This window comes from Lepidochelys kempii, chromosome 2 (genome assembly GCF_965140265.1).
Source record: "Lepidochelys kempii isolate rLepKem1 chromosome 2, rLepKem1.hap2, whole genome shotgun sequence".
NCBI classification, from domain to species: Eukaryota; Metazoa; Chordata; order Testudines; family Cheloniidae; genus Lepidochelys; species Lepidochelys kempii.
The window spans coordinates 46231447-46257127 of NC_133257.1; the positions used below are offsets into that span (position 1 = coordinate 46231447).

The following is a 25681-nucleotide window of genomic DNA, read 5'->3' on the forward strand; positions in this document are numbered from 1 at the left end:
TTTTTGTTACTCCTTTTTCCATCCAAATTATTTGAAGCATGGAGTTGGCCTTGATCCTGGGGCGCAGGTTATCCCATGGTGGTATGACAAGAGAAGGAGTAAGATTGGATGCTAGAATCGTCTTTTAGATACATCCATTGCTTGCAATTTATTCCAGTTAATGCAAAAACCATAGCTCACCACAAAAATGTCAACTACAGTCAATAATGGTAGAATTGATTTGAATGAACTCTTCAATAGAACAAAAGTGTCATTAGCATATAAACTGCTTTTGTATTCTTTCCTGTTTAGAGCCACTCCATCAGTGGCTGAGTGGCATATATACATTGTCAGTGGCTCAAGAGAGAGAGATTAAAAAGGAGGGACAGGTGTAAACTTTTAGAGAAGAATTAACCATTGGAACAATTTACCAAGGGTTGTGGTGGATTCTGACCATTTTTAAATTGAGTTTGGATTTTTTTTTCTAAAAGACATTCTCTGGGAATTATTTTGGGAAAGTTCTCAGCCTGAGGTTGTGTAAACCATTCAAACAATTTTTGGGGTGGCTCTAAAAGTTTGAGTTCACACAGCTATTCTTCATCTTCTAACAACACCCTGACTCACTCATGACACATCATACAACAAGTACAGAGAATGAAGGGGGGGTGTAGTTTGACTCCAGATATTTACCACAATCCTGCCTCCTCCTCCAGCCATAATGAGGCAGGGGTCCTTTGGAAAAACAGTACATTATTATGTAATTAAATACTGTACTGCAATGCACGTCCTCAGGGAGCAATGTTCAGGATTTTTCACTCTCTCCCACTTGTTTTTTCCGCTCAAACTCACAAGCTTTGCCCAAATTCAAAATTGGGCAAAATGAATTTCTGTCTCAGCTAAACATTTGGAGGTTTGTTCATCGCTGTGTTTGACATGAAAAGAGACAGATTGCAGCTGCAGATAATCACCCTTAAAGTCTAAATAAAATGTCAAAAGTGACAAAAAGCCAAGAAATCAAGGTGGCACAATATTTTGCTTTGAACAAGCAGTTTTCTGTGACACAACTGCCATAAACAGCTGTTTGAGAATCTAAATACATCTGCCATTTGGCACTAGATACATAGTGTGAATATCAAATGAGTGTTGTATGAACAAGCTTTTCTTAATAAATATCATCTTTGGCTGTAGCTTAATCACTTAACAGAGATGCTTTCAATGATCCATTTACTCAAACTGCCTCCTTTAGCTTTCACCCTCTTTAAAAAAAGAGGGCTTCAAATGTTGTAGCATTGGTTATTCGTGAGGAAGGAACATGAATGACATCAATGTTCTCTCTGGGAACCTTGACCATGATTGACTCAGAGAAAAGAGAGGGGCCCATAGTATCCATTAGGATACAGAACCCCGAGGCACTCCTCTATTAACCTGGTTCTACTTTTAAGGAGACCTGATCCTGTGCCATTAAAGTCACAGGGAGTTTTGCCAATATGGAGCAGGATTGGGTCTTACAGCGCTTTGTTTTCTATTGCTTAACTTGTTAAATTCATAATCCCTGGGCAGACTTTGCCTCTTGCCTCATGGTTATTTATTTTCACTAATGATCTTATGAGAGACCTAATCACAAGCTTTTTGAAAATCCAAGTAAACAATGTCCACTTTTATCGATTAATTATAAAAATCCCTGACATTATAGGGGCTTTTTCAGAGGCTATGATGGTTTGAGCCTGTCCTGTTGTTCTCATCTAAAAGCTGTACTAGGCTGTCTTTAGTTACACTCTGAGCTGTGATTCACCAAAGCATTACTTTAATTTTATACCAGAGTAAACTTGCAGTAATACAGTCGTTAGTCAGGCTCTCCATCAGTTTCCTTGGTACTGAGGTGAAGGTCACAACTAGATCACCCTCACTAAGGTTCTCTTAAAGCAGCACCTCAGAGTATCCACTGCCTTTTGGATCTTCAGGAATAGCTGCTGTTTGTAAGAATATGCTTCGTACCTTTACCAATGTGTCTATTTCATACTTTGTTTCCCTCACAACCCTCAAATATCATTTGGTCCAGGTGATTTACTGCAGTTGAGCTGAAATTTCTACCTTATAGACTTCAAACTTTGTCATGGGTAAATATAAACAGAGGATGATTCATGAAAGACAAAATTTTCTGAATGCAGTGTTGTTGTAGCTGTGTTGGTTCCAGGATGTTAGAGAGTGGGGGATATGATCGAGGTCTATAAAATCATGACTGGTGTGGAGAAAGTAAATAAGGAAGTTTTTTTTCCTCCTTCTCATAACACAAGAACTAGGGGTCACCAAATGAAATTAATATGCAGCAGGTTTAAAACAAACAAAAGGAAGCATTTCTTCACACAAAATGCACAGTCAACCTGTGGAAATCCTTGGGAGAGGATGTTGTGAAGGCTAAGACTATAACAGGGTTCAAAAAAGAACTAGATAAATTCATGGAGGATAGGTCCATCAACAGCTATTAGCTAGGATCGGTAGGGATGGTGTCCCTAACCTCTGTTTGCCAGAAGCTGGGAATGGGCAACAGGGAATGGATCACTTGATGATTCCTTGTTCTGTTCATTCCCTCTGAAGCACCTGGCATTGGCGACTGTTGGAAGACAGGATACTGGGCTAGATGGACCTTTATGTCTGACCAGTATGGCTGTTCTTATGTTTGTAAGCTTTCCAGCTTACACAGAGCTCTTCTTCAGGCCTGCCTATCTCTCCAACAGAAACTGGTCCAATAAAAGATATTATCTCACCTACCTTGTCTGTCTCAACTTTTCTGAAGTCATTCCTTCCCTAGACAAATCTAAGTTACACCAAACTCCAGTATCATTTGCCGCGGGAACATGGCCTCAAATTGTTTTGCAAGCCTTGCTTTTTCATGCCTTCTCCAGTGTCTTTCATAAACATGATTTATTTAACTTCCAGCCACAGCTCCCTGTCTGCCTTGGAGTCAGAATACTGCTATATATCATATGCGGATGGATGAAAGAAGGAGCTATACACTGTATCTTCCATTCTAGCACATGGGCACTTATGATACATTTTCACAAGTGTTTTCATTTTGTCTATTGTAGAAGCTTTCCTTCAAACTCCTACACTTTAGTTAATTAAAACTCACATCTCTGTGAGGCTATGCCCATCTTGCAAGAGATCAGTGAGACAGATAGGTTAAGTGACTTCCCCACAGTGAGTCAGCAATAGAACCAAGACTAGAGCCTAGGAGACATAGCTGTTAGTAAGTTGCTCTAACAGTTAGCAGCTCCCACATGGGAAATCCACGTGCAGGGGAACTATATTGTTTTCTTGAGCTCAAAGACAACCCCTGTGATAAAAAAAAATACACAAAAATATTGGGCATATGGTGCATCCAAATGTCTTTCTCCAAATGAGACAGGTGTACACATCCAGCAAAAGGGAGCTATGGTGACCACAGGTTGTGCAAAAGGCAGAGGAAAGTATGGAATTGCTACAAGATCACAGGGCAGAAGGGAGTTAACCAAATCAATTCCTCTTCCGGCCCTTTGTTTGTCTTGCCTACTCAGAATGTAAGCCCTTTCGCTCAGAAACTCTCTAACTGTATTCAGACAATACCTATAACAAGGGGGCCCTAAGCTCAGTTGGGATCTCTCAGAGCTACAACTCATAATACAGCTATAGTTTCCACAAAGGAAATGTGAAACCCCCTCAGGTTTGAGAAAGAGTCAAAGGCCAGTTGCACTATTCATTCCACCTGGGTGGTAATTAGTTACTTTCTTGTCAGACAGAAGGTACCTCTCTACACTACAATAAAACACCCACAGCTGGCCCTGGCCAGCTGACTCAGACTGGTGGGGCTGGGGCTGGTGGGCTATAAAATTGCAGTGTAGATGTATGGGCTCAGGCTGGAGCCTGGACTCTGAGTCCACCAGAACCGGGAGAAGGTGGCAGAACCCCAGGAAAGGGCGGGGCCCAGGCCCCAGAGGCTAGGTGGATTCTTTAGGACTTTGGACTGCACCTGTACACTTCCTTGCCCAGAAGGGGTTTGGACTATCAGTGTCTCAGCCAGAGGACTGAGTGGGGTAATGAAGCCAGAGAGCAATGAAGATGGAAAACTCCTGCAACTTTGCACCTATACACATGAATGGGTGATGGGTGCACATGATTACAGGCAGACTTTCAGTAGTGGGGGATGTCACGTGATGCTGGGAGATCATACAGCTAAATGGAAGCCTTGAGGTGCAACCTGTCATCGTAATGGTCACTGTCCAGCATAGTATGCATTAGAGTGAGCAGATGTGGGCAAAAATTTATTCAAGCCACTAACCTAAAGTGAGAGCTCCTCATATACAGTATAAACTAGCCAGTAAGCAGGGCTAGCTTTAGCATTTCTGACTAATTGTGTAGTGAAGAATACAAGGGCTACTATATTTCTATCATTCTAAATTAGCAAGATGCATATGCACAGTGCCATTCCATTTAATTTTGCATATTGGGAAATAGTTTTTGAAAAGCACCATCATTGTTTAAAAAAATTATGGCACATGCACAAATGGCAGTTTTCAGCTCTCATAATGGGGCCGATCCATGACTAATTTTCAGTGAACCACCCGAAAGCTTTCCTCCTTCCTAAGCATCATCTCTCTGCCAGGTGCAAATGATTAAGCAAGGTAGGGGAGAATCAGGGCCTATGTCTTTAAATTGCTCTTTCTCAAAACCTAAAAAAAAAAAAAAATGAAAAGGAGGACTTTGAAGCGCTGAAAAAGGATAAAGCATAAAGCAACAATCTTCCATCCCCAGCGTTTAAGCTGCATCTCTTAACCTTTCTCAGCTTCAAGTCCCCATGGAATAAGAGGGAGGCATTAACTGTAATACAGGGAGACAAAAGATAGGGAGCCTTGGTTGGCAGCCAGCAGCTTATGAATGCAGAAAAGTGAGCCAGGCTGTCACAGTGATCTCAAAAGCTTTCATCGGAAAGCTGGGGTTCCTAAATTAATTTTAAATGAGTTAATTGGGCTGAAGAACAAGATGGAGGAGAATGAGAGAAACTACTGACACGTGTCTCCAGCCCCGGAGAGCATTCAGCTATACAGTAGAGCTTATGAAATTGAAGAGATCCAAACAAAACACTTCTTTCTGCTTTATAAGCACCAAAGGCCAGATCCTCAAAGGTACTTAGGCACCTAAGAATTTCATTGGGAGTTAGGTGCCTAACCTGCTTAAGTGCTACTGAAAATCCTACTAAGTGCCTATCTGCATCTTTAGGCCCTAGGTGCCAAGTTCACTTTTAGGGCAGAACTGAATGTAACTCGAAATTCAGCTTAAATACAGGCCCATAATTAGACCTGACCCATCCTTCAAATCTGCTATGCAATATGCCCTTGCAGAGGCAGTCAACATGACTTATAGGACACCCAGACGAGTGAGCATATGTGCAAAAACACACTTCCATGGCCCAGCCCCACATTCTAGCTACAGAGGGCTTGTACAAAATTGCCCTAGGCTGCCTCTTTTCCTTCATTTGACAGAGAGGTGTCGTGGGCATAGAACTATCAGCAATGGATTCAAACATGACATGGACAACTTCAACGATTTAAAATAATTTTCTCTGTCTCTCTTACTTTTGCCTGATTTGACTTAGTGGGTGAAGGGCTGGAAAGCTGGCCAGGATGCAAGGAAATGAAAGAAAAACGTAAAGTGTGAAGAACTGCAAACAGCACATCAGCTGAAAAAATACTGATGAAGAGTGCAGAGGAGATGTCAAGTAATGAATTTTAATGTGCTACAGAACAATAAATGTTTGTCTACTGCATTCAAGGCACTAGAAATAAAAAAGATACAGATCCTTAACCAGCCTGGCAAATGCACTGTGCTTTAATACAGATTGTCTTTTTGGATAGATATAAGTAGTAGTATGCTCATTTCACAGATGGAGAAGCTACTTTACATAAGCAGACCTAAGATCACACAACATGTCAGTGGCATAGCTGGAAAGAGAACTCGGAAGCTCTGGCTTGCAGTCCCCAACAATAATCATAGTTTTTTGGTAGCATGATTAATAGATTTTAAGGCTGTAAGTAAGTAAAGTCCATTTATTCATTGTAGCAGAATTTTTTAAATTCTTTGTGATTCTTTGCTAGCTCTGAGCGCTTTGCAGCTGACCTCCCAGTGACCTGCTGCACATTGTGGTTAGATGTTGACTGCGTGTGTGTTTATTTGGTGTGCTGTCCCAGCTCTGCGCAGATAATAGAGATAGCAGACCTCAGTTAAACTGCCCAATAAATTCACAGACTCAGTTTTCAGCGAAGGCACCCAGCCAGGTTTATTGTCGATGAAGCACGATAATAGCACCCAGCAGACTCTACGAGGATACTAAGACATGTATGCTCGTGACAATGGACACAGCTCACTCAGTGGTGGGACTTTCCATTCCCCCCTCGGCTGGCCAAAGACACTCCCTCTGAGATACATCTTTATACACATATACAAACAAGTTGCGTATTACCCCTGACGTATTAGGGTGCCACCCATTGCCTTGTATATGTGTTTTTGCAATATTAGCCCCATGTTTGCCAAATTCTGTGAGCAGGACCTGTCTCTTGCTCACAACCTGACTTTGCTTCATATTGGTGTTGTATAAACCAGGCAAGGTACTAACAAGCTTCAACAGGACTTTATTTTCAAAGTGGAAACCTGTTTACCAAGCTGCTGCTGCACCCTCTGGAGCTTTCTCCCAGCCTCTCAACTCCTCCCCCCTCCTTCCTGTTTCCTGTCCTTTCAGACTCCCAACAGCCAGTGCTCCCAATTCTAATAATTACACATAACATCTAAACACCACAACTGGCAAAGTTTTAACCGCTACTTTAGTTCAGGCCTCAGGACTCATACCAGGCCTCTAATACCAGGGCTTATGTCTCAGGCTCTCTTCCTACTACACATACCATCTATCCCTCTCCTTACTGGCTGTCCCCTACTATGATGACCTGTTGCTATTCCTTCCATGATAACTTTCTTGAGATTATTTCCATCTGTGCACCTCATGTGACCAAAGCACATAAATTTGCACCTGTTGCTTTCTGACAGCAGGATCTGTTTCTCTTCAATAATATTTCTAACATAAGCATTCCATCTTCTTTTCTATCCAGGAGATATGCAACAGTTTTCCGCAGCACCAGTTTTCCCCATCTCATAAGCTTCAATTTTCTTCTTGACAGCAGCATTAATTTCCCTTGATTCACATCCAAAAGTCACTAAGGACAAAATTAAGTTTTCTTCAATCAAACCGTCATACATTTTCAGATGACACAATTTTTCCAAAATTCTGTAGGTATAGGCATGTAGGTATACATCTTGCTGGGCGTGAGTAAACTTGCCTATACTTTGATTTGAGTGCCAGGTTAAACTGTAAACAAGAGAGTGTGACAGACTGTGCTGGAGATGGTATTTTCGGGCTAGTTGAGATAAGTGGGAATACCCTGAACTGATAACCTTGAAATGTGGATAAGGTGAAGACATAAGTGATTAGTTCCTTACACAAAGCGATTGGTCCTTATATGATCCGTATGATGTCCAAACCAATTAAATTAAAAAAGCATAGATGTTAGTAGCTAGTAGTGTGTGACATGATTTGGAATTATGCTATTACTCTGTATCTAAACACCCGTGGCCTGACCAATGTGGGCTTAGAGCTGGTCCATGCCTAGTAAAGGAACCTGAATGATGAGCTGGAAACGAATCAAGTTTGGATCCCAGAGAACTGGATGAAGTGTTCTTCAAAAGTGGATGAGATGTTCTGGATAAGCCAAGCGCAAAAGTTTTCGGAAGGAATCCCAGCAATGCCATGGCTGAATGAGCCATTCCTAATCTTCTTCCAATTTCTATGGAACACCCTCTTTTATTGAATATGTATGATCCCAAATAATTAAATTAATCTACTGCCTCTGTGGCTTGACCATTAATTGTGATGTCCGCTTGCATCTTGTTTTTGTTAATTGTGTCAACATACATGCATTACATTTTCACCTCATTCAGCGATAAGCCATATTCTTCACTGACTGTTTTTACAAACTACAACATTTCTTGAATTGCTTCTGTGGTGGTAGCAAAGAGCATCATGTCCTCAGCATATCTGAGGTCAGTTAAGGGGTGTCTACCAGTGGAAATCCCAGCAACTTCCACTTTGTCAAAACCTTCCAGGGCAAGCCTCATAATAAATGTGACCAACAGCAGGGGCAGTGAGTGATTTCCACTGGGCAGGGTGTGACACAAGGGTTTATTCTGCCCTCAAACCTTTTCAACATATACACAGAATTTAGAGCCTAAGGGACCATTATGATCATAAGATCTGACCCCCTGTATGCCACAGGCCATAGAACTTCACCAAGTGATTCCTGCATCTAGAACCCAGTATTAAAGTCAGGAATTTGCAATGCTCTCAGTTTTGAGTGCTTCAAAAACATTTGACTTGTAAATCGCTATCACCATAACTAAGATTTAGTGAAAGCCACAGCCCCACAGAAGTTTCGCATGTAAACATCAGTGTTTACCATGCAAGTGAGCTGTCAATCAAAAATATCTTTAAGCATGGAAATGGAATTCAGATCTCTGGAGAACGGAACTTGTTACCAGATAGTTGACTGATCTTAACAACGATACAATTCTATCATTGTTAAGTTCATTTATTCTAAGTAAATTGCGTGACATATGAATTATGAATGAAAACTCAGTGTACGTATTATGAGTCAATCATGAAGAGGTGCTGAGCAGCTACAACTCCCATTGGAGCCTGAGGGAGCTGTCGGTTCTCAGTCACTCTCTGAATTTTGTCTCATATTAAAATTATCCTGAGTCCTTTGGCAGTACACTTTTGATGAACCATTGTTTGCATTGTGTTGGAATTGGGGTGAAACCAAGACTCCTTAGCAGTCCATATGACTGACTTCATTGGAGCCAGGATTTCGCTTATTGTACTAATGTTTAAGGTAATGCTGTACACAGGAGAGCATATGAAATTATCAAACCAGATATGATGATAGTGATGCTATTTTAAGACTATTTAACAGTCTTTATAATGCACATTTAAAAACCCACATGACTGTGACAACTGTGTCATAAAAAGATTGGGATTGTAGAATGAAAACGTATCAATGTGAAAACAGTAACAATTTCTGAAGGTGACTAATCAGAATGTAAGTTTTATCAAAATTTCAGTTAAGTTACTTGCTGAAAGAGAATATTTTTCAAACAGCTCAGAGCTTGCAGCAATTTAAAAAAATAAATTAGACAACAAGCTAGACTAAGAGTCAGGAGAGAGAGAGAGAGAGAGTGTGTGTTGATCTTGGCATTATAATATTTTATATTGGATCTGCAGGTTTTTTCCACTGGGCACTTGGTATTCAGACCGTGCTCTCTTGATCCTTTGTTTTGGTCTATGCAGTTGGTTTTTATTTTTTCATCATTTAGTTGCAGTCATTCTTCATCACATGCTGAGTAGTGTTCCTATCTGTACACAAATAGAGGCATCTACATTTAACTTGTCTCTTGTAGGTCTGCCTATTGCAGCTCTTTGTTTTTATTAGATCACTGATCAGAGCTGGCCTTAATATTATTGGGTAAGGTTGTGAAAATAAATTGGGACCCAACCTCAAAATGTAACCAGATCCTGGCCATTATTGTGATTGCAGCAAGATGGTTTTGGGCATATGCCAAAACTTAACTGAATCATTTCATATAAAAGTGAGTGGGAGAATCTTTGTACTAATACCAACTTCTTGCTGCAGGAGAAGTGGAGCATATGTAGTTTGTTCTGGAGTCCATACACAGTTCCCAACATCTACAAGTTTATCAAGCTTCAATTGTCCAAAGAAGCTGGGGGCAAGAGGGGGTCCTGCTAGGTTCCCAACCATTGTAGGGTTCAGTCTGATGGCTGGGGAACTTCAGCATGTTCTTCAGGATTTACAAACTTATTAATTATTGCAATGAATGTCCAGTGAGGTTGATATTTTACACATGGGAGAACTAATGCACAAAGGGTAAGTGACTTTACCAAGACCGCAGAGAGTCTGTGTCAAAATGGGGAATTAAAGTCTCTTGCTATAGAGCTGTGCATGTAGTCCACTAGACCAGATTATCCCTCAGGCCACTGGGCTGCTCTCAGTTGTGGCCAGAGGTCACAATGGGAGAGGATGTGGATGAAATGCAGACAGCCACCTGGGAGGTAGCTTGCAGAGTCCTTTGTGCCATCACTGACAGTTCAGCTGGCACTACACTCTGTTTTGAATGGGTCTGGAGCCAAGTAACTGGTTATTCAGGTCCCACAAAGCCCAGCCTGAGATGCCTTTAGGAGTGGACTAGATTAGTGACAATTTCAACCTTAGCCATTAGTTGTGTTTTCAAGGCTATCTCCACACAGACCAGGGCTGGAGGCTTTTAAAAGGTTGAGAGTACGCTTTGCATGTAGAGGTCCCCCCAAAAGGAAGAGAGCGTGTGCAGGCCTAAAAAAGTGCTCCTCTCATTACATAGCAGGCAGCCCGCAGAGAGTTGAGCCAACGTACCGGTGGTGTTCAAGCCAAGCTCTCCCACCCCCCCGAGAGAGGAAAGCAGAAACTAGCGAGTTCCCCTCTTGTTCTCTGAGCGATAGCTGTGAAAGATCTGAGGATGCTAAAGGGGAAAAGGGCAGTCAGAAGAGAGGAGGTCCCTCCTCACACTCAGTTGCAGAGAGGTGGAGAGAGAGTAGAAGCACATCAGGATGCAGGTGCTGTGCAACCAGGGGTGAAAGTAAAATGCAGATTTTACTGGTACGGGGCCACTCTGGCCCGCCCCCCAAAAGGGGCGAGGCCTCGGGTGGAAGGGGCAGGGCTGGGGGTCAGCATCCCCCAGCCAGTCTGTCTGTGCTCCCTGGCCCGCACTGCCCAGGGCTCCAGCGGCGATTTAAAGGGCCCGGGGCTCTGTCGGCGCAGCTGTGGTAGCGGCAGAGGCGGCCAGAGCCTTGGGCCCTTTTAAATCGTGGCCCCGGGGCAGCTACTCCTTTTGCCCCCCCCCACCGTCAGCGGCCACTTTAAAGTCAGCGGTATGGGCCGGTACTGGCAGCTACCTTTTACCAGTACGCTGTACCGGCCTGTACCACCTTACTTTCACCCCTGTGTGCAGCATCAGGGCACAGCCCTGTGATTATTGTGTGGCACTTTGCGACTCCATTTAATGGTGAAGCAGCTTTCCAGCAATTCAAGGATGAGTGTCACTGTTCTGAGATCAAGAGGTCTGGACTCAACACCCTTAGCTCTTTCTTTCTGTATTAACACAAACTGTTTGCTGGTGGATTAGTGAGGAAATAGGGAGTACGTTTGAATGTCCACTCTTATGCAAACAGGGAAGAAGTATAGCACGATTTTTGGCTCAAGGACCCATGGTCAGAAGAGGCCCCAGTGACCAGCAACTAGTACAGTGCACACTTGATTGTGGCCAACTGACCACATGCTGCTGATGCAAGATCCTCGTTCCATGGTTCAGCCCTGTGCCCTTCAAACCATGTCAGAAGGTGAGTGAAGGGATTAGTGCAGACAGTAATGGAGTCATGTAGTTCCAGTGCAGCCAGCATGCATGGCACACACTGTTGGCTGTGGGAAGAAGGAGTGAAGATTGATTTTCAGGGAGAGATGGGGAAAGCCAAAGTTTTGGTGGTCCCCACCCAGTATGCTTTTGCTTCCCCTATAGCTGGGAGGGGAGGGGGACGATAAAAATTGTTGTTTCACAGGGAATTCTACAAATTAAAAAATAAAAAATTCTGTTTGAGAAGGGGGGGAGGAAATTGAAATTTGCTATAAAAAGAAATCCTGAAATAATTAATTGCAAGTTGATTGAAAGTTTCATTTTGATTTAGACTTTTTAAAAAATTGATATAATGTAAAATAAAAAGATCAAACAAAGTTTGTTTTGAAACAGAAAATCTAAACATTCCTTTCCCAAAAAGGTTTAAACTGAACATTTTGACCATATAAAAAGGATTGTTTGCAATTTTTTTCTTTCAAAATGAACTTCCATCATAATGTTTAGCTTTCAATGAATTGGTGTCTGTCGGAAAATTTCCAAGCAGCTATACTCCTCCTCCTTTCCCTTAAATCACTGGCATTTCTTACTTACATGTTGTGCTCCCTCTGAGTAAGAGAATCAGGCACATGTGAGATTGCCAGGTATTAAAACGGTGTTGATCTAATCCATACTTTGCATTTATGGAGCTCACCATCAGTTATCATCAGCCCATTTTGTTATGAAAATGTGAACTACAAATATAGCTTAGTCACCTGATCTTGTTGAGAGTATGGATAATTGGTTAGAACTGGAAAAAATCAACAAAAGAGTTCAAAATTATGCAGTGGTATGCATGTTTGAAGTAGTACAGAGGCCTGTCTAACCTGGCGACTTTAGCAAAAGAAACACATCCCAGCTGAATGAAAGGTTAGAAAATACTCATGAAATTTACTCTTCTTCATATAGGAATATGACTATTTGATGGTGCAGTTTATAATTTAGAGCCATATTTAATGGTCATAAGGGTAATATAGCCATTGTAGCATTTGTGAGTGGTGGTAATTATGTTCTTATTTAACAGCAAGATTTCCATGCTCTTTGATCTCTCATTTCATTTTGTTTTTAGAAGATGTCATGTATTGTCCTTTGGGGTATTCTATATTATCCAAGGCTAGATTACAACATTTTCTACCAAGGAGTTGTGCTATTTCAGAATCTATTGAGTAGTTACCTAGCACGAGTAAATACTACCGTTCTGTGAACAAAATCCTGTCTTTAGTTTCGGGAGCTGTATTAGGGCGGCTTATGGGGTAAGGTGGAACAGAGCAGTGACCGTGAGAGCGACAGCCATGCATTCTGCACAATACACACTTTGCAGTTGCATGGCAGGATGGCTTGGAGTAAACTGGCACAGTGTGCTGCCAAACTCATTTTAGTTCTCATTTGATCAGGAGCAGCACGTGTCCCTGGCTAGCTCATTCGACTGACTACATCATAGGGGCTAGCAGGAGGGCAAGACATGTCTCCTATCTGGTGGACGTGGGAAGTGGACCAGTGCACTGGCTGAGTGTTCCACCTACTCTTCTCTTGAATTCTAGAGAGAGATCATGTCCTGCTGCTTTGCTAGGGACGGGGAAGGGAAGATGCTCCTTGTGCCTTCTTGCTTCCCAGAAAGCTAGTTCGGGACAGGGCAGGCTCTAGCCTGTAGTGGAGAAGTCAGTTCCCAGAATTGGTCATGGGTAATACCTGGTTCATGAAATATCCTAGATGAATTCTTGATGCATTTCCCATCTGATTGAGACTGGAATGTTCTCTCTCTTCGGGTTTAAACACTGACCTTTCATTAATAGTATTTTTAGGGCAATACATTCAATCGGGACACTTGCATTTGAAATACCTAGATTAGTTTTCCTTCTACTAGTTAAGCTGTAACTAATAAGGTTGCTTAATATCTAACAGACATATATTTCTTAAGTGTCAGGATACAGTTCTGATATTTTAATTTCTCACTGAAGGTAATGTAAAAGATTGCTATGATTTCAAAACAGCACTACCTTAACAATATGTACAAGAACTTACATACATTACTGCAACAAACATGATATGCTAATATAACAGTAAATCAATATTCGGTTTCCCACCATACTGAACAGATGTCATTTACAATGCAAAGCACCCAGTTCACAAAAAAATATTTTGAAACATTTGCTGACAACAGCTTAAACATGCTATATATATGTGGCCAGCCTTCTAATATCTGACTTCCTCAAACAGAGGTTATCTCATGGCAAACACATCTCTTAGAAACACATCTGATCACTTTTAGAGTACATCTACATTAGAGCAGGATGGTGTAAATTCCAGCTTGCATACACTTACCTGAACTAATTCCATTTGAGCTAGCATGCTAAAAATAGCAGTGTAGTTGGAGTAACGTGGGTGAAGGCATAGGCTAGCTGGCTGAGTATGAAGCTGGGAGTCCAGGCAGTTACATACTTGGGCAGCTAGCCCAAGCTGCTGCCCACGCAGCCCAGGCTAGCTCAAATGCAATTAGCTCAGATAAGTGTATGCAAGCTGGGACTTACACCATCCAGCTCAAATGTAGACATACCCTTAATGTGGTATGAGCATTTACTCTGCTAAATCACAAAAGAATGGAAGTATGTTAGGTTTGTTGGTATTCAGGAGTTGAGCAAACATTGACACAAGCAGTTTCAGTTTCTGATTTGTTGAGTGATGTTAATACAACTAACGTGGTTGAATTATCACCTTAGAATCAGGGTGTTCTTTCCCATGAGTTTCTCCTTGCTCTAGTGAGATCAAGGGTTGTGAATTTCAAAGACAAATTGCCTTTAGGCTGACATGCCATTGGACTATGCTGGGCTAATCAGGTTTGTCACTGACTGGGGATTACTTCCCCCCTATTTGAATTAACAGAGTATGGTCAATGAATTAAGGGGGCAATGCTATTCTCTCACTGTGGGAGTGGAGGATCTTGGCTGTCATAGAACCAGCTGGTTCCACTGTGCATTGGGGTTGGGGGGTATGGTTCCAAAGGACAGGAGACAGATCCTCAGCTGGTGTAAATGGTCACAGCTCCACTGACATCAATGGTGCTCTGACAATTTATAGCAGATGGATATATGGCCCCAGATGTTTTCATCCTATATGGTCCACAATCAGCAGATCTCCATTAGACTGAGCTCTACAAATTGAAAAACAGTGAGAGCTGTTGTATTGGAATATAGCATTTACAAAGACCTTCACACTCCCCTCCCACCCCCAGCCCTTAAATGTACCAAGATACTATCTGCAAGGTTTATTTTTATCTATCTTAGGTACTTAAAGGGTCCCCATTACCACATGTATTTATCCTCACAACACCCCTGAGAGGTAGGGAAGTGCTATTAGCCTCATTTTACTGATGGAAAACTGAGGCACAGAGCTACTAAAAGCAGGGGACTGGACTAGATGACCTCTCAAGGTCCCTTCCAGTCCTACAATTCTGTGACTTACCCCAGCCATGCAGGAATTCTGTGATGGAACAAGGAGCTGAACTTGGGTTAAAACTAGAGCCTGATCCCACAACAATTATACTTGTATTTACAAGCACACTGGTTTCCCTTGTGATGGTCCTCATAATGCAGGGGGACTGCATGTGTGTGTCAGGGCTTCCAGTATTTCATTCTAAACTTACTGTATTTTACATAATGGAAAATCATCAGTCCATGCTAATATACCAAGAAGGTTTTGTATGACTATGAATTACACATAAATTACATTCAGGGCATTCATCCTGCCTTCTAACACATGGACAGACAAACAAATATCTGAAAAATGTGGGAGGAAAACAAATTTGATTTGAGGAAATATATTTAAGTATTTTAAAATAGTAGAAATGGAGCTATTAGTAATATTTAAATGGCATTTGTAAACACAGTTACTAATAATACATATGCATGCAACGAACAAAGATGCTAGTAGAATCCCTAAGCCAAATTTTGCCTTTGGGTGCATGTGCACTTAATTCACTGAGCCAAATATTGCAGTCTTTACTCAAGCAAAACTATTGACATCAATGGGAGTTTACCCTGAGAAAGTAAAATTTGGCCCAATAGATTCTGTGTGCACATAGCCAAAGGTAGCATGTGTCCCCACATGCACAGACAGTTCTTCTTAATAAGAGTCTGCCTGCTGTATGTAAAAGAACAATTGGTAATTAGCTTATAAAATTAATTGGTATTCAAAATGGCAACCAGTTTTACCACCTGAATGTAGCTGCTACACTCTAAGGCCTGCAATCAGATCCTGGACAGACCCTTATACCTGTGTATAGTTCCATCGTCTTCAATGGGACTCCATGCAAGCACAAGAGTCAGCCCATAGAGATCCAACTGCCAGATCAGGAAAGAAAATCATAAGCATCAAACATCATGTCTCTGACTTCTAGAGTGACAACTACTATACTAATAAAAGCTGGTTTTCATTTGAATGTGTTCAGTGCCACCTAGTTTATCAAGCATTAAAACACAGGTTTGGGTCTGATAGATTTTTCTGAAGAGAAAAAAAGAGTCAGAAGTGACTGGTCTTACCATTTTTGTCTGCTCTTCTCAATATCTAAATAGAAAAAGAGAGAAAGGAATCACTTTCTGTATACAGGTGTCAGAGTAGCAGCCGTGTTAGTCTGTATCCTCAAAAAGAAAAGGAGGACTTGTGGCACCTTAGAGACTAACAAATTTATTTGAGCATAAGCTTTCGTGAGCTACAGCTCACTTCATCAGATGCATCCGATGAAGTGAGCTGTAGCTCACGAAAGCTTCTGCTCAAATAAACTTCTGTATACACTGTATGACATGCAGATTTTAAACAATGAGCATTTGCCTTTTTTTTTTATTCCATCATCATATTTTCACAATGCGGTAGCAAGAGAAGCCCCAAGTTTGCTTTTGTCCCTCTCTCACAGTGAGCTTTCTTTAACTCCAGTGCTGTGCACTCATAAAACCAGGGCCCTAGTAATTATTTGTGTTTGTTTATATATATCTATAATATTGCTGACAAGCACTGGACACATCTACAGAGTTATACATATATATCACTGCAGTAATACAAAGCGCTTGTCAGCAATTAAAATGTCTAAACCTGAAAGGGAAAATAAAATCTCTGCTCTGAAGGGGTTATAATCTCATCCACAAACAAACTTGCATTGAAATAACTCAATTGGTTTTCATTTGTGATTGCAGTGCAAGTCTGTATGTGAACACTCATTTCCAAATACAAGTATCCTATGTCAATTTAACTTGATTTGGTACCTGTAAAGTAAAAAGCACCCAGACTTGCACCAGAATTTCTAGAAGTGTGAATTAAAACCAATTTAATTATTTTGGTGCAAGTTTCTATGTAGACCAGTCCTAAAGGTACAAGGGGTGGTACAAACAATGGACAGGGTGTGGATATTAGAGTGCAGTCAATCCAGGACCCATGGGTTGTTAAGTGATTTAAAGGAGCAGAGAGAGACTGTGTAATGGAATGTTAAACTGTATTATACTATTCAGCCACTAGGTGACATTGTGTAAAATACCTCATTTAGAACACCCCCATCCATACCTGGCAGAGCATTAAAGGATCTAAAAGTGAACATGTCTGGTATGTATAGGCAAGCTCTGTAGCGAGTCCATATCTGGTACAGAAGAACATGACATGGTGTCAGGAGTAAACTAAGAACCAAAACAGAAAGAAAACAACAACAAAGGTTGCAGGCAAAAGAAACAGCAACAAAGGTTGCAGGATCTCATCAACATTCCATTCGTCATTGCCTGAGAAAATTCTGCTTTGATAAACCTTCAGAATGAACAGACTGGAAACAAGATTTTGCAAGATTTTGCATTATTAACAAGCTACACAAAGAAACTGGAGATACACAGGTATCATCTTTAATATATGGTATGGGGAAGCAAGCACAGCATATTTTAAAATCATTTGACTTTACTGAATACAGTCACAAAGATGACTATGAAAGGGTTCTGGCTATGTTTGATGAATACTTTATACCTCAGAGAAATGTGGTTTATGAAAGAGCATGTTTTCATTAGAGAATTCAATTTCATCAGAGAACCAGGGGAAAATGATGAATCTTTTATAAGAGCTCTGCATGTATTGGATAAAAATTGTGATTTCGAGGAATGGAAAACATGAAAATATCAGACAAGCTGGTTATTGGGTTAACAGATAAAAATCTTTCACAACAGCTACAACTGAAGAGAGTTAGCCCTAACCACAGCTATACAGATAGCAAAACAGTCAGAATTAGTTAAACAACAGAACAAAAAGCAGAAGCAACCTGAAAAACCTGAGCCTAGCCTAGAAGCTATAAACAGACATTTTATCATTATCATAAAACCCCTGAGGCAGGAAGAGAGAATTCCCAGGCTAAGAGGGACAAATTCCAGCCTACATGCACAAGGTGTGGAAAAAGTCATATCCTAAGATATGATGCACATCCAGCCAGAGGTGCGCCATGTAATACTTGGACATATGGACAGTTTGCAGCTCTTTGCTGCACCAAAGCAATAAGGGAGTTAACTCATATTACAGACAGACAATCAAGAGTCATTGTTTCTGGCATCTGTCACTTGTGATGACACAGAGCCTGCCTGGAGAGTGAAATTGAGTATTTTTGGCAGGACTACTGACTTTTACATTGACTCAGGAGCTGAGGTCATACTCATCCCACCTTCAACCCCTTTCAGAAACAAAGTTACTTGACACAGCTCTGACTACCCTGGAGGTATTCTGAAATGCAAGTCCACTTCACCACCAGAACAACTTACAAAGACAAAAGCTATGCGTTCGGAGTGTATGTGACCAAACACCAGAAACCTTCTCAGCCACAGTATGGCACCCATGATGGGCCTAGAGAGAAAGGAGGACGAACTCAGTGGACAATTTGATGATATGACTTTTGAAAGGAGATCCTGTACAAATAAACATAAGAGACAATGCTGGATCATACAATGTACAAACACCTCGACCAGAGAGATCTTGGAAGAGACTTGCTGCAGATTTAGGCGAATTCAGAAGACATCATTACCTGGTTGTCATGGACTATTTTTCCTGATATATAGAAATAGTGAACTTGAAAGACATAACATGATGCAGTGGTATCGAGAAACTGAAGTGCACTTTTGCTCACTTTGATATTCCAGAACAACTAGTGATGGACAGGGGACCACAGTTCACTGCAGCAGAATTTAAGTCATTCTGAACAAAATACGATTTTGATCATATTACTTGGAGCTCTCAAGCAAACAGAGAGGCTGAGAGAGCTCTACAGACAGCCAAGAAAATCTTATAGCAGGAAGATCCATTCCTTGCTCTTCTAAACTACAGATCAAAAAATAAAGCAGCTACTGAATATAGTCCAGCACAGCTCCTGATGGGAAGACAACTCAGAACAATCGAATGAACGACAAGGATGAATACATCTGGGGTGTACAAGCAAGCGCTGTAGTCAGTCCATATCTAGTACAGAAGAACTTGACAAGATCCTTCAGGAATGCGGCTGGGAGGCTGCTGCAAACATAAGAGACTGTGAATAAAGACAAAGGGTTAAGACTGGGCAAGGGAGCCAAAGGGAGCACTCCGCAGAGAACGTTTAGTGGCACAAAGGGATCAGACTGGGTTCAGGAGGCAGTGAGATCAGATATGTGGGAGCAAGTTTGTGCATTGCTTTGAAAGTGGGGGGAAGCTTGAACTGGCTGTGGATGAAAAGGAAAAAAAACGAGTGCAGAGATGTAAGAATGGGGAAAGCAAGGTCAGGAAAATGGCAGAGGAAGATGCTGTTGCCAGCTGTGTTCTGGATGGACTAAAGTGGGGGGAGAGGCCAGGAAGACGGAGACTATGGCAGGAATTAAATAAAGAAAAATACATTTCAAAAGGGAGCTGCTACCATGGTTTGTTGTGGGGAGAAGAGATACAAAATTGAAACGTGCGGAGTTTGTATCATGACTTTTACTAAGAGATCTAAATTCTTATCTACAGATGGTAGAGGCCTGTATTTACCCCACACTGCAAACAGTGCATGTCCCAGAAGCTGTCTAAATAATCAGGTTGAAATGTTGGACTCATCACTCAAAGCCTGATTTGGGGACCTAGATGGAAGATAAGCAGATGGATTCTTCCAGCCCTCCTGCCATTTTGAAGGAAGAAAACAAGTAACGTGAACATCTGGGATGAACTGTAGTCTGTTTGTGGCCCTCCCCACACCCGCCCCATGCAAAATTTTGGGCCAGTGGCTCTGTGCTATGCTCAGCATTCCCCCCTGCCCCCAGCCAGCCCACTCACAAGTCTGTTTCTGAGTATCTTGGAGAATGACACTCTGGAGCAGTGCTCCATGATGCATGGGTGTTGGGAATCCTCCCTCCATAGGATGCTTCCGTCCCAGCACAGTGGTTTTTATTGCCATTTAAGGCCTTGTACCTACCTGAAGGCCGGCCAAGATAGAAACTTGTTCCTATTGGGATCCGAGGCAACCAGTCAGATAACAGCTGAGCATTATTAATAGGTTGCCACAACATAGAAATAGAAAGCTTCATCTGAACAGAAGTTTCTACAGAAATATGTAGACACACAGAATGGGCAACATTTTCCAAATGGGCGTGAGTACTTACGATAAGTCAAGGCGAGAGGTTTGCTTTCTAAGCCAGTTAGAACACAGCAGATCAGTAATGGTGCAGCTAAGAAGCTAGCTAGGATTAGTTTAAATAAATCACCTATAGTAGCATTACTTTATAGTCTTTATTAGAGTTTGGACTAACTGAAAACCCAAGACCCAGCCACCCCTGAAATTTGAGCGTCCTAGCCCTCTGTGTGATTGCTTTGCCTGACTGTATGTTGTTTGACCTGGGAACAAAGCTTAAAAAAATAAGACACAGATCCAGATCCAGGACTCCCTTCATAAACTCAGATCTGAACTTTGGGATGTTCAAAATCTAGATTCAGGTCCATTCTGAACTAAATTTAGTGGCTTTAATTAATCTCTAGTTAGTACCTCTGAACAAAGGGGACTTTGCAACTCAGCTCTCAATAGCACGATTGGGCTGCTCAGTTCCTGATTTTTTATTTTTTTTTTTTAACAATTCGCTGGAAACACTTTACTAACACCCAATTGCTAAAGCCTGAGGATCTTAAGCTTAAGAAAGTCCTATTGAAAATCAAAAATGCAGGAGGACAAAGGAGCATCTGGAGCCTTGTCAGAACAGTTTTACACTCGGTAATGTTCTTTTAATAGCTAAAATACAACACAAAGGTCCTAGCTGATATTGTGGGTTTTTTTTTTCATTTGGCAATCAGTATTAGTTTTTCTTCTGTGTTTTCACATGGAGCAAACATCAAAATGTTTCTCCATTTTGCCTGCTTCCTTGTTTGTGCACCAGCAACAGCGATGTCTGTAAGAATGTGCATTGTACTGGAATTAGTAGCTGTTAGTTAATATCAGTTGTAGAGACAGCAAGAGAGCTCACAGTTGTTTTGATTCCTTTTTTAATGCCAAAGGACAGAGAGAGAGAGCGAGCGACAGAGAGAGTTGTGAATTTAAAAAATAGATATGTTGAGATCTAGAGCTAATTACTAGGGCTGGCTATGCAAGATTCTACCTGATTCAAAGAGGATAGCATGTAGCCCCCAAAGGGGAGGCAAATCCATAGTGGCAAGTGCAGAAATCCTGCTTCTTGAAGCAAAGGTGCATGGATTGAATTGCCTGCTGGGAGAGCCTGGGTAAGCATGGCTAATGGGTGGAATACTGAGAAAATAAGTGGGATGTACCCAACACAGAGCAAGTGGCACAATCTAGATAAATAGCCCTGAGCAATAATGGCGTATGCACAATACCACCATCTGGGTGGTACAGCTACCACACGAACCAGAGACATCCAAGTCACTAGCAGTTGGTGCAATGTCCCGTTCTCAGCCTCCATGCAAGTGATTATATTTCACTCAGCATTACATTAAAGTATTGGAGGCACCCGAAGGCAGGCAGAAGATTGGGAGCCCAACTATCATTTACTTACCTTCCTCATTAGGGTGTTGTGAACAGGAGAAACTTTAACTTTGTATAGCTGCTTGAAGATGAAAGTGCTATATAAATGTTAAGCATCATTATTGGGATGTTACCAGTCGGCAGCAGTCAGTTAAAAGAGGAGAACACAGCCCAATCTACCCCAGCATCAACACACAGGAACATGACGCTTGGCTGGATACACGATTACTTTTGTTGGAATTGCAGCCACATAGATATAGGGAGAATTCAGAAATCTATTACGGCATCCAAACACCGATGTATTTCGGTGGCAATGTATTGACATCAAAGGCAGTCATGCGCCGTATTGTGAGTACACAGGAACAAAATGTAGGTAATGTTCACTGTGTTGCAATCATACTTGGCTAGTGTACAGCTTAAGATCCAGCTTACCTACCCCCCACCTCCCTTTAGAGGGGATACTTTGGTGCTCTTTTTAGGGCCAAACCTTCTGCTACTTATGTGTTGGTGAATCTTTGTGAGATCACTCAGAGAGGATATTCCCCAATTTAGGATGCTGTTATCTTTAGCTGTAGGCTCCACTCAAACTCTTATCCCTTTTTTTCTTGCAAACCTGTGATTCCACCTCTTTGTAATGCATGTGGAGAACTCCCTTTTGCTTTAAGGAGAGTTATGCACACACACCAAGGGAAGAATAAATCTTGTAGGATCAAAGTGATATCCAGAAGCAGCATTTTTATTATGTCTACAGGCCATAAATATATATAAATATAATAAAATGCAATAAAAGGTAGACGTCTCTTAAATTATTACAGGAGGGGCTTATAAAAATCATTAAAAGTAGCAGTGGTTTTTACTGAATGCTCAGTAAAATTGTTGGGAAACTTCTGGGAATTTTAATGTGGTCACTTCAGAGGTGTTTATAGATGTAGGGCCCTTAGTGCAAGTTTCATTGTTGATTAATATAGATGGGTGGGCCTGCACACATGGTTACAAACTTATATTGTGCTTTGTATTTTGAAGGACTCAGCAGTGAAAGTTGGGGTAATGTAGTGTGGAGCTATGGAGCTTGTTGAATCAAAAACATAAATGCACAGACTGATTCAATCCTGCAAACTTTGCCTATACAATACTAAGACCTACAGAGGGGCTACATTCTTTGTTAATGTCGTTACACTCAATCCCACAGCATGTGTAGACAATGTATATGGGCTCAGTCTTGTGCAAGGTGCTGAGCACTTGGTGGCTGATCCAGCACGTAACCAGATGCTCACCTTTGAGCACGCCCATAGTCCTGCTGAATTCAAGTGAGACTCGTGCTCAAGTGCTTTTCTGGATGAGGGCCAGAATGCTTGGCCCAATCCTGCAGGGCGAGGAGCAACTCCTGAAAAGGTCTGAGGTGCTGAGTGCCACCTTCAGCAGTGGGAACTGAGGGTGCTTAGTCTCCTGACGATGGCAATCAGCACATTGTAGGTTAGTTTCTAAATACCCTCCGTTCCTCTAGAGTCTACTGGGAATTGAGGGGCTCCTTTGCTTTCAGGAGATACTCAGCACCCTGCTGGATCTGTCCTTCTTGATGATAAGAAATACAAGTAGCAGACAGTAAATTCCTGAAAGTTAAATTATTTTTGGCTCAGCTGTAAATTCAACAGAGGTATGGCTGTGACTCTCCCCTGACAGCTTCTTCACATCCAGACCTGATCTATAATCTACTGTCATCTGTGTATGTTATTCATTTTCTAACACAAATATGTGATGTTTAAAAATTCATTTAGAGTCCTATAAATAAAAGCAGACCAGGTCCCAGATCCTAAACACGTTTTGTCTATAAGCAATGCTCTAAATTGTTATTTTTTTAAAAGTAATATGGTCAAACCAGGAAAAGAATATAAAGAGTTGACTGATCCAGAGGCAAAGCAAGACCGTGGTACATTTTAGATTTCGGCTTTGACCATTTTTCCCTTTAAAAAGACAATTTCATCTGTTCCTCGTTGGGAGAGCTTTTAATGCCACCTTGGTTTAGGGGGCATTTCTAACCAGTCTAGCCGAACTTGCATTATCAAGGTGCTCATATATATCTATGATCCTAATGTGCCATAAGCATCTTTTGCTGCAACACTATTTTAACTGGTATGCCACGCTTCTGATGACTATAATTGTTTGTTGATAAAAAAAATTAAGATCTATATTAACAAGAGGGTTTGAGAATGCACATGCTCAAATGCACGGTATTCAGAAAAGAGGGCTAGTGTAGTTCTTCCTTAAAAACACCTTGGTATGCGCCTTCGAAACTTCCCATCACCTGGACCCTGGCTCGGGGCAGATCGCTGGGAAATCCATTGAACGCCCAAGGAAACCGCTGCGAGGGATTTTTGCTCTGGTGCCCGGCCACGGGTTGTTTTCTCAGCCTCTCTCCCGGCAGGACGCGATATCTAGCTGTGGTTACCTGCGGACGTGGGCACACTGCAGCCGGCGGCGAGGACGCGCCAGAGCCTGACTCCCGCGTACGCTTGTTTTCACTCTCCCAAGAACTCGCCCCTCCAGCTCTGCTGCCGCGCCAGGCGGGCTGCGTCCCGCTCAGCCCCACACCCCGGCTGCCCGCCGCCCTGAGCCCGCCCCTAGCGCGCCTGGCCGAGCCAGGCCGCCCCGGACTTACATCGAGGAAGATCGACATCCCTTTGGTGAGCGGCAGGGCCGGGCTGAGCCCCTCGGAGGAACTGGTTGAGGAGGGGGACATCTCCTGACCGTCCTCCATGCCTTCTGCCGGGGAGCGGGGGCGCTGCGGCCGGAGTGGGCTGGGGCTCGGCTCCTGGAGAGACGCCGCTGCAGCCGCTGCTGGAGGCTGCTCACGCTGGGCTCTGGCCGGGGCCCCCTCCCCGCGCTCCTCCCTTTGCTGATGGCGCTACAGCCCGTGTCAGTTTCATGGAGTCACATTGCAACGCGATCGCTCCCCAGGGACCAGCCCCGCGGGGTGGGCAGATCCCGCCGCCTTGCCTCCTTGCAGCCGGGGGGCAAAACTCCTCCGCTCCCCCCTGGCCCGAGCCGCGATCGCCAAATTACCAGGGGCTGGTGCGCGAAACAACAGTCCCTTCCCACGCGGGCTGCTGATGTGGCTCAGGGACTGGCCACCTTGAAACCATCCTCCAGGGATGGTGAGTTTTAGCCCAGAGGAGATGTGCTCCCCTGGGCGCGCGCTCTCTGCACCCCTTTGTGCGTCTGCACGGGCGGGGAGATCAGCCTGCATGCGCCTAAATCAGCCATTCAACTGAATGTCTAAACCCATCGCACCTATTAATTTACTCCATCTATTACTCGGAAGGATGGGGGCTGAGGCGGCCAGGAAACACACTGGGACATGACTGATCACCACTTTTGCAAAGCGGATAGTGCTGGTGCCTTATAAATGGGCAAAACCAGAATGGAAACTGGTAAACAAGAGTCACTACTTGCTCCAAATACAAGCCAGAGAATTCAAAGGAAATATTAGCTTATGCCTAAGGCTGCTCCTCCATCTCTCTGGCTCCCCTGCACAAGGAGGCAGCAGGCTCATGACTGAGCCCTTTACTGTTTCATCTGGCTCCCACTCCCCGGTGGTGGTAGTGTAGCTATGCTAGGTCCCAGGATATGAGAGACAAGGTGGGGGAGGTGATATCTTTTATTGGACCCACTTCTGTTGTCAAGAGAGACATGCTTTGGAGTTACACAAAAGAAGAGCTCTGCACCCCTGGAGAGTTTGTCTCACCCACAGAAGCTGGTCCAACGCAACAGATGTCCTCCCGCACCTTCATAGAATCATAGACTTTTAGGTCAGAAGGAACCATTATGATCATCTAATCTGACCTCCTGCACAACACAGGCCTTGGAATCTCACCCACCAACTCCTGTAACAAACCGCTACCTTATGTCTGAGCTATTGAAGTTCTCAAACCCTGGTTTAAAGACTTCAAGGTGCAGAGAATCCTCCAGCGAGTGACTCGTGCCCCACGCTGCAGAGGAAGGTGGAAAACCCACCAGAACCTCTGCTAATCTCCCCTGCGGGAAAATTCTTTCCCGACCCCAAGTATGGCCATCAGCTAAACCCTGAGCATGTGGGCAAGACTCACCAGCCATACCCTCAGGAAAGAATTCTGTGTAGTAACTCAGATCCCACCCCAT

The 25681-nt window shown here is 42.7% G+C and overlaps 1 protein-coding gene across 3 annotated transcripts in view; it reads right to left on the reverse strand.

Moving 5' to 3' along the window:
• The window catches only part of NECAB1 (N-terminal EF-hand calcium binding protein 1), a 121024-nt gene extending 96307 nt beyond the window's left edge, over positions 1-24717 (reverse strand). Inside the window, exons 1-2 of one of the 3 annotated variants that reach the window (XM_073330607.1) lie at positions 24183-24713; positions 16086-16110 (exon numbers count right to left, since the gene is read on the reverse strand). In XM_073330607.1, coding sequence (XP_073186708.1) covers positions 16086-16110; positions 24183-24281 — 124 coding nt within the window. In that variant the 5' untranslated portion in view covers positions 24282-24713. Of the gene's footprint in view, positions 1-16085; positions 16111-24182 lie in introns of all 3 variants that reach the window. The other 2 variants (XM_073330609.1, XM_073330610.1) reach the window with 2 other exon arrangements.
• Positions 24718-25681: the final 964 nt, after the last annotated feature.